The sequence below is a fragment of the Cucurbita pepo genome, chromosome LG05 (assembly GCF_002806865.2).
Source record: "Cucurbita pepo subsp. pepo cultivar mu-cu-16 chromosome LG05, ASM280686v2, whole genome shotgun sequence".
Classification (NCBI taxonomy): Eukaryota; Viridiplantae; Streptophyta; class Magnoliopsida; order Cucurbitales; family Cucurbitaceae; genus Cucurbita; species Cucurbita pepo.
The window spans coordinates 3,442,477-3,451,600 of NC_036642.1; the positions used below are offsets into that span (position 1 = coordinate 3,442,477).

A 9,124-nucleotide genomic window follows, 5' to 3' on the forward strand; every position below is an offset into this window, starting at 1 on the left:
TTTTTTTTTTTTTTTTTTTACTAACTTCAACAAACCAACTCCAAGAATCGACCACCAGAGTAGAGAGGAAAAGGAGAAAGAAAATCCTCCTGCCTTATATCTCAAATAGTCCTCCCATTGTAGTGGAGAGAGTCGTAGATCCACCTTCTCCATCTAAAGGCTGAAACCTTTTCGCTCCATTATCATATCTAAGTGGAGGATCCATCAACCTTCTCATATACTTCTCATATACTTTTCCAAAATTGATCTCTCCTATCAAACGAAAGGGGAAAAAATCTTGGGGATGAAACCTTTATTATTATTGCTATGGTAATCATCTAATGATTCAGCTGCAAGAGAAATGGCATCCATGATTTGTCTGTCTCCTGTAAAAACCATTTGCACGTCATCAATAATGAAAGGGAGCACTTTGTGTAATCTACTACTAGAATATTACAAACCATCAAGGACTCTCGGGTCATGGAGAGTGTTTGTTAGTAAGTATTCTCTCTCATTTGCTTGATCTTTCATCTCACTCCCACTATTAGGCCTAATATAGCTAAGAACTCATGGAGATGAATTGACGCCATTCACTTCATCCAAAGGTCCTACTCGATGGTATTAGGTTTATAAGCAAACATCAAGGATTTAGATTAGACTTTGTGAAGAGGTCACCTATTCAATACAAATTTTTAAGACATTTGAAATCGGTTTAGCTCCAATTCATCCTAATAAAGTGGATTTCTACAATAATAATAATAATAATAATAATAATAATAGTAATAGTGATAAAAAATTATTTGCTCTTCAAAAATATTTATAAACAAAAAAACTTCATTCAGTAAAGGAAACTTGTAATAAGGCTAGCCCTCTTCCTCTTGTAAGAATTGAATGCTGAAATTCAGTATGATATTAACTACATATAAAAAGAATACCATGGAAAACTAAATGGATAAAGCAATAGAATCGCAGCAGAAAATTTAGAACTAGTAAATGAATGACAATGGATCAATGACGGTTGCATGAAAGAGTGCTTAAAATAAATTGATACGTTACCCCAGACAGACATTTACTATCTTGACCATCTTCGAAGAGGGACGAGTAATAAGTTGGATCATAAATAGAGCCCCCTATTATATCATCAGAAACTGAGGGCTCTCTAACTGCAACTGGAGTAGCAGGGCTAAGAAAACTATTTCTCAAATCATAATCTGCCTCTCGGGGGATTGGAGTTTCCATGTATGAAATCCCCAATCTGTAAATTTGAATCCACAGTAGTGAAGACGATAGTCTAACAGAAAATCCAGTAATCTGCATTGCCAGAGTAAGCTTCACTGAAAAGGTAAAAAAGGGTCCATATTTCTCAGATGAGATGTTCCTGCATATAAGCAATCTTTCATTCAATTAACAGGGTAAAATAGCCAGCAATCAGCATCATGCATCAATCTAGAAGCACGTTATGCACGTACGCACTTGATGAGCATTAAAAAAGAAAATGCAGGCACAAAGATGGGTGTCAGGAGAATGCATTGTTCAAATAAGTTTTTACAGAAAAAAAATATATATAATAAATAAAAAATAAAAAACCCTCTCCAACTATCCAAGATCGAAGCTTTCTTCAAAACGTATAAAACGTACAAGTATTGTTGCAACTATACAACATCAAAGCTCCCTTCAAAATTCTTCTTAATTAATCATAGCTAATTCAAAATCATATTTCGTCCGGAATTAGAATTTCAACTTTGAGTGTGAAGTTTCTGCATTCATCAAATTAGCTTCATCTATCTCATATACAGCAGTGCTTCCATGGACCGGTGAGGAAGGTTTATCATGAAATTATCAAACTAGTTAAAGAGTAAAGAACTGTAGGAGTATAATAAGCAGCTTCAACGTTGGAAATGCATTTTTAGGGGCGGACAGGGATCATGCTGGCTATGATACTAATCATATCAATATGCTTTGTAGAATTATACTATAACGCATACTTGTTCTGTATGCATCCTTTCTAATTTTACTCTATAGANCACTAATCATATCAATATGCTTTGTAGAATTATACTATAACACATACTTGTTCTGTATGCATCCTTTCTAATTTTACTCTATAGACAAGGACAAGACATCGCTAAATTCACCAGCAGTCCAGACTCACGTTCTCAAACAAACTAAACATGCTGGGATTACTAAAACGAGAGAGCTAGAGAGAGACCATGTGTCGTAGGCAAAAAGAAGGAACCAGGAGATGTCGAGGAAAATCGCAGAGAACAGGAGAACAGCATATGTACGGCCAAGACTCTGACTGCTGCTCTCGATGGCTACCAAAGCAAATAATGCGATCGCCAAATTTACAAGTAATACACCGTTGTACAATGCCCCTAGGGATCCAACCAATGCGCACCCGATCTTTCTCATACGTATGTAGATACATTAGATTAAGAATTCAAAACGTAAATAACGAAGAACAAAGAAAAGAAGGCGGAGATAGGGGGAAGAATGCACCTGGATATAAATGAGAATAACTGCGAAAGATTGAAGCCTGTCATAATCACGAAGCCATGGCCGAATTCGATCTCTCAATGAATTGCAAAGCATCATATACCATTTGAAAGAAAAACCACCCACCCACCAGTGAACCGTCCCAACCTCGTATCCACCTCCGGCCACCGCACTCCCCACTCGATAATTTGATTTCCTACACTCTTTTCTGTCGCTCTCTCTCTCTGATTCTTCTCCTCTTTTGAGCCTCTTCCCCCTTTCTGAGCTGAATTAGACCGCGAAATTCATGAGCGTGCGCGAGCTCGCGAGGAACACGAGTTCGATGCACAGCGAGAACGGAATAACGTGAAGACAGAATCAGTTACAAAGAAGGATAAATTTTGAAAGAGTGTGGAAGGCATTTCTTGAGAGAATAATACCATTTTTTAGGTTAAAAACTGCTAAATTTAGTCCCAATTTCAATAAATCTCAAAATTAACATTAACCACTAGTTTAGGGTTAATTCTAATGGAATATATATATATATATATTTGTGATGTCCAGTTTCGTTGTAGAAGAGAACAAACCAACATTTATAAGGGCGTGGAAACCTTCCACTAGAGTGTTTTAAAGTCCTAAGAGTGTTTTAAAGCCTTGAGGGGAAGCCTGTGAAAACCCAAAGAGAACAATATCTACCCATGGATCTGGGCCGTTACAAATGGTATCAGAGTCAGACACCAAACGATGTGTCAGCCTTCTCGTTGTTCCTCGAATGGGGATAGACACGAGGCGGTGTGCCAATAAGGATGTTGGACCCAAAGGAAGAGGATTTGGGGGCGGTCCCACATCGATTGGAGGAAGGAAAGAGTGCCATCAAGGGTGCTACGTGTTTTAAAGTCTTGAGGGGAAGCCCGGAAAATCTCAAAGAGGACAATATCTACTAACGGTGGATCTGGGGCGTTACAAATGATATCAGAACCAGACACCAGACGATGTGCCAGCCTTCTTGCTGTTCTTCAAATGAGGATAGACACGAGGCAGTGTGCCAGTAAGGATGTTGGGCCCCAAAGGAGGAGGATTTGGGTGCAGTCCCACGTCGATTCGAGGAAGGAAAGAGTGCCAACGAGGATGCTGAGCCCCGAATGAGGGTGGATTGTGACATCCCACATTGGTTGGGCAGGAGAACAAACCACAATTTACAAGGGTGTAGAAACTTTCCCCTGAAGACAATATTTGCCAGCGATGAATCTGGGCCGTTACATAATAAATCAAAGGTACTGATTTTCGCCCATAGTTTCGTATCTTCCGTCTAAAACTTTTAATATCAGTTGACTGAATGAATCAGTGACAGAATGTTCAGTAAGAACAAAATTCTATTTTAAATTAGGATTGAAAAACTTTGTTACCATTCTTTTAATAAATTAAGTGAATATTTAAATAATTATAAATAGCTGATTTAAATTAAATACGAACCTATTTTTATTAAAAATTTAAATATTTTTAAAATAATAATTAATATCTTATTGCTACTAAATTTTAAATTTCATACTCAATATAATAAAAGAATTCAATTTTTTTTAAAAAAATAAAACTAAAAAATCTTCAATTAAATTATTTTTTGGAAAATTAAATAATTATTGAATTGATCTAAAAAGAGGAAAAACTAATAAAATAGTTGTTATTTATTCTAGGAATATTATCAATTTACATAAATTATTATTTTAAAGGGAAAAAAATGGGAGAATATTATGACGAATTTTTAACAAGAAACAAAAAATAAAATTAAATTAAATTAAATAAAAAAGAGAGAGAACGAAACGATAAAAAAGCATATTGGTTCCGAAGATCTAAGATCGAGTGAGTGTTCGCTATTCGATCGCTGTTTCGAAGAGAATCACCGTGATAAACCCTTTCAATTGCACCATCCACTGTACAGGAGCGACGAACAGGAAGGGTTAATCAAATCTACTTCGGCGTTGATTTCTCTGGTAAGCAAAATTTCTTTCCTTCTGGAATTAGTTTCTTATGATATTTACCTGTTGTTTTCCCCCATCTGTTTGGAAACCCTGAATTTGAAAGGATTTCAAATCAGAACGGATTTGAAGTCATTTATTGTGTTTGGTTTGAACAAAAAATTAGGATTGAATTTCCATCTGATTTCAAATCCTGTTTTGTCTCGTCGTTTGGTTTCTTCTGAAATAAGACGGATTTGGAAGGATTTTAGATTAAATTTGAACTCATTCCAATTCCTCCCATGTTCGAATGGGTTGGATTGAAGAAATCAAAATGAACTAGAAATAAATGTGAAATATGTGAAAATCTTTCCCATTTCTTGTTTCTAAAATTTTTAAAAGTTCCTAAAATATGTGAAAATTTTCAGGAACTGCAAAAGTAGTTTCTCTGCCTTGGTAAGACATCGTTTAAGTGAATGGCTCAAGTGAGAGAGGACATTGCAGATCCAATTTGGCCAACATTTGAACGATAAACACAATTTGATTATTGTTTTTAATTTTGCATCTAAACTCTCTAACTTGTTATATGTTTTTTAAATGTATGTTATATCTTGTTGTATGTTTTTTCAAATTATATTTGAACTTCTAACTCTTTCTGGACTCACCCCATCTTGTTGATGTGCAGAAACAGAGAGATGAAGAAGGTGGACGTGCCCAAGCTGGGTTTGCTTCTTGTTGTTCTCCTGGTGGCAGCGACATTTGAACCTAGCTCATCTTTGCCATCCACTGTTCCTGCATTCCTCTGGTCTCCTCATCATCACCATGGGTACGCCGTATGACATTTTTTGTGTGTTAAATTGTTGCAAATGAATGATATATATACTTAAGTTGATCTTTAGATACAATTGATCAGGATCGACCTCTTCATTGTTGGATCAATTGTCTCTAACTTTTAGGTGTCCCCATAAATTCCTTTTTGGACATGTTATATACTATGCATCATTGTTCTAGGCATAATTTAATAGTTGTACTATATGGTTGCAGGTTTTCAAACAACATGATCGAAAAATCTGTTGATTACCAGACCATTTCTCCACAGGAGCTGGCAAAGTCTGTTCTGTATGAAGGGGGCTGGTCAAAATTTCTGGTGTTTGTTACATTTCACATCTTGTTCTGAAGTTCTCTATCACTAGTTTTTTAAGATATCTTGTACATTTCAAGTCTGTTCTGCATGCACAATTTTTATTTTTAGAAAAGCTAGCTGTTTTGCCTTTTTGTATATTCTTTTTTCTTGATTTCTTCTTATATTTATATTTTATTTGTTATTTATTTCTTCAGTGCTCAAGAAAGAATGTAGAGCAGCATGTGGATCTTGCAATAGTCTTTGTTGGTTCAGAGGTAGGAATATATGAATTTTGAGATTATTCAGTCTTCATCATGTAATTCTTTAATTGGTGAATTTGTTCAATTATTTTCTTGCAAATTTTTTAGTGTACCACAAATACTTTTTCTATTATTCAGGATAATAATTTGATGCATTGTTATGTTGGTTCACATATTTTTTTCCTTGACGATTCGTTTGGTTTTCATAGTTGCAATCAGATTTTATGTTGAGCAGGCACGTGGATCCAAACCTTAAGGACTTACTAAAGGTTTGCAAAAGCAATTTGCTTTATAAATTCTAAAACTGCATGTCTTTGAGTCTTGTCTCTAAATCCAGGATCAATTTTCACAGGTCTCTTTCTCAAGGTCTAACTTCTCCTTGGCATTTCCTTATGTGGCTGCACCAGAAAGCGGGACGATTGAAAATTCATTGATCTCAGAGTTCAAAAAATCGTGTGGGCATGACCTGGGAATCAGCAATAGTGCCTTCCATGAGTTGTGCTCCATTGAGGATGAATCGTTCCAGAGACTTCCCCTGCAGCATTCAATTAATGTAAATCTATCTTTATATGACTATAGTCATTTGTTTTCTTAGAACATTTGTGATATTCTTATTTGTTCTTTCTACGTCAAACGAGTAGGATTATATGGTTTCAAGAATGGAAAAGAAGCCAAAGGGAGAGACAGATTTGGTAGTTTTCTGTCATGGAGGTTCCAATTCACCTAAAGAAGTTAATTCATGGGCTTCTGAAAGTATGTTGACGCATTTTACTTTGTCTTACAATGGTTATTAGAACTAGCAACATGATTGACATTATGGCTGTAGTGCTAACAACATTTTGTGCTGAATTTTGAAATTATTATAGGCAAAGCTTTGTTGGAGATAATGACTTCTGCAGAGCATGTTGGGTCAAAGTATGAAATTCTCTATGTATCGGATCCCTTTCGGTCCATTCGCCATACTGCTATGAAGCTTGAAAGATTTCTTGCTGAGGGTTCCTCTGGAAATGGATCAACTAAATCAGCAAATTTCTGTGACGAAGTCTGCCAAATTAAATCATCTCTTCTCGAGGGCCTCTTTGTTGTGAGTCACTAACTGTCATTATGTGTGATATTCTAGCTTTATAATTTGTATATTTTGGCTGCACCTTGTATAAAATTGGACACTAATGACTTATTTCAGCATGGAATTCGGTAGGCAAACTCTAGGCCAAGCATTGTAGTTTCATTATCAGGATTTAGGAATAGATTTTCATGTTACTTAGTTTATTATCATCTGGACCAATCTTCTTGTTTCCCTCATCCTATCTCCTCTGCCCCAACACACCAGGCATAAAAGAAAGAACACCCTTTATTTCTAAGATAATTACATGTGAGATCATCATATTTGGTGGTAATTTTTGGTTATCTTCTTGCTTTTGCCGCTGAATGGTAAAAATCATATGTGCACCAATTCCCATATATATTTGGCTATTAGTTCTTGATAAAGTTTTACCCTTTCCCCAAAACCTCGATCATATTACCTCCCTTTTAGCACGCTTTCATCTCGTTATGCGTGTTCTTAACGAGTCTCACTGGTTAAATGGGCTGCCATTTCGACTTAAAATTTGCTTCCAAATCTCCACTTATGCAGGGGATCGTGTTGCTCATAATCCTAATATCAGGCCTTTGCTGTATGATGGGTATTGACACCCCAACGAGATTTGAGACACCTCAAGACTCTTAAAAATCTCGTTCCTCATTGTATGGAGAGTAGTTGAGCAATTGTTTTTGGTGATGTATCCTCGCAGGGAGATAGCCGATGATGCCATTAATTTGTCATAATAGATTTTATGGTATTTTTTTTGTTGTTATTCCCGTTTACCTGTGGCATGGTTGTCTGCTATGTTCCACCAGCTGCTGCTGCTGCTTCTGCTGCTTCTGCTGCTGTTATGTATGAGTATTGAAGCTTTCTGGTTTTCCCTTATAATTCTTATGTGATTTCATTGTAAGCAAGGAGAAAATAAATGTGTTATTCCCATCATACTTTACCTTGTATCAATGTTAACAGATGGTTGCTTGCTCGCTCGGTGGCAGATCTAGAACGTAATGTTCGTGGCTAAATTTTCAATCCGACATTAGTTTATTCGTTATTAAAGTGGTTAAGTAAGAAGTATGATTCTTAAATTTTTAAGATTGTATCTAATAGGTTATCATTTCATTTTATGTATATTAGGTTCTTAAATTGAAATATTATAAATTAATTTTCGTGAAAATATATTTTTAGAATTAAAATATATTTTAATTTATTTTCATGTATATCACAAAAAAAAAAAAAAAAAAAANAATATAAATCTAAAACAAAAATTCTGATATTATATATTTGTTATTACTTCATATTAAATAGATATATTATGAATAATAAATATTTTATTATTATTATTATTATTATTATTATTATTTTTTGTAAAAATATGATATCTAATAAATTAAAGAGATAAGGCGACGTTATGTCTCAAAAAAAAAAATTAACATAAAATTTTAAAATATTAAAGAAAACAAAAAACTTTTATTTGGTGGAAAAAAATTACTAGGCTCAATTATATAAACTTTTTATTTTGAAACATTTAATTAAGATTTACTATTCAACTTCAATATATATTTAAAAAATTAAGTTAAATATTATTTTTTATGAATAATTAGAAAATAAATAATTATGAAATTAATTAAATATATGTATATATATCAAGCAAAAATGTATATTTTAAAATTAACAATCACTTCCGAATTAACCTCAAGCCACTTCAAATCATACAAGTTACTTTAAGTCGAGTCATTTTATTTTTTGAATACCCCAAGCCACGTCTCCATAACATACACTCTTCACTAGTCATGAGCGATAATAAAACCACTAGAGGTGAAAGCTATAGTTTATAAGACAAAGTCAAGCCACGTATAGACTCGTAGCATAGCAAGTTCATCTCTAAAACTCTTTTCAAGTGCCATCTCCCAAAACTACAAGTCAAGTCATAAACTCAAAGAAACAAGCATTTTCACCGACTAAAGTAACCGAGCCATTGAAAGGTAATTGAAACATCATAAACAACAACAACGACCACTCAAATTAATAACAAAGACAAGAACACTATCCACCCAAATCCCAAAATTCTTCACAAACAAGTATAATAAAAAAATTTAATAAAACTAAACATAATCCATAGAAATCAAAATCATATTCAAATTAAATTAACCATCGTATATAATCATTCAACGTACGTTAAGATCCACTGATATTCTTCAACAAAAAAAAAAAAAAAAAAAAAAAAAAAAAAAAAAAAAAAAAAAAAAAAAAAAAA

General features: G+C 34.1%; 2 protein-coding genes across 5 annotated transcripts in view; one reads left to right on the plus strand and one right to left on the minus strand.

Moving 5' to 3' along the window:
- Positions 1-2,875, minus strand: part of LOC111795446 — a 9,878-nt gene extending 7,003 nt beyond the window's left edge. For 3 of the 4 annotated variants that reach the window (XR_002815200.1, XM_023677879.1, XM_023677880.1), the window contains exons 1-3: positions 2,479-2,875; positions 2,189-2,382; positions 1,036-1,357 (exon numbers count right to left, since the gene is read on the minus strand). Coding sequence is in view for 3 of the 4 variants with exons in the window: in XM_023677879.1 (XP_023533647.1) it covers positions 1,036-1,357; positions 2,189-2,382; positions 2,479-2,574 (612 nt within the window). In the remaining variant the exon portion in view is untranslated. The remainder of the gene's footprint in view (positions 1-1,035; positions 1,358-2,188; positions 2,383-2,478) is intronic. The other variant, XM_023677881.1, reaches the window with a different exon arrangement.
- A 1,386-nt stretch (positions 2,876-4,261) lies between these two features.
- On the plus strand, positions 4,262-7,857 carry LOC111796198. The gene is made up of 9 exons (XM_023678942.1): positions 4,262-4,442; positions 5,092-5,232; positions 5,451-5,553; positions 5,745-5,804; positions 5,999-6,058; positions 6,142-6,342; positions 6,431-6,542; positions 6,656-6,873; positions 7,423-7,857. Exons 2-9 carry the CDS (start codon positions 5,102-5,104, stop codon positions 7,513-7,515), a joined length of 978 nt encoding a protein of 325 aa, XP_023534710.1. The 5' UTR covers positions 4,262-4,442; positions 5,092-5,101; the 3' UTR covers positions 7,516-7,857.
- The last annotated feature ends 1,267 nt before the right edge of the window (positions 7,858-9,124 follow it).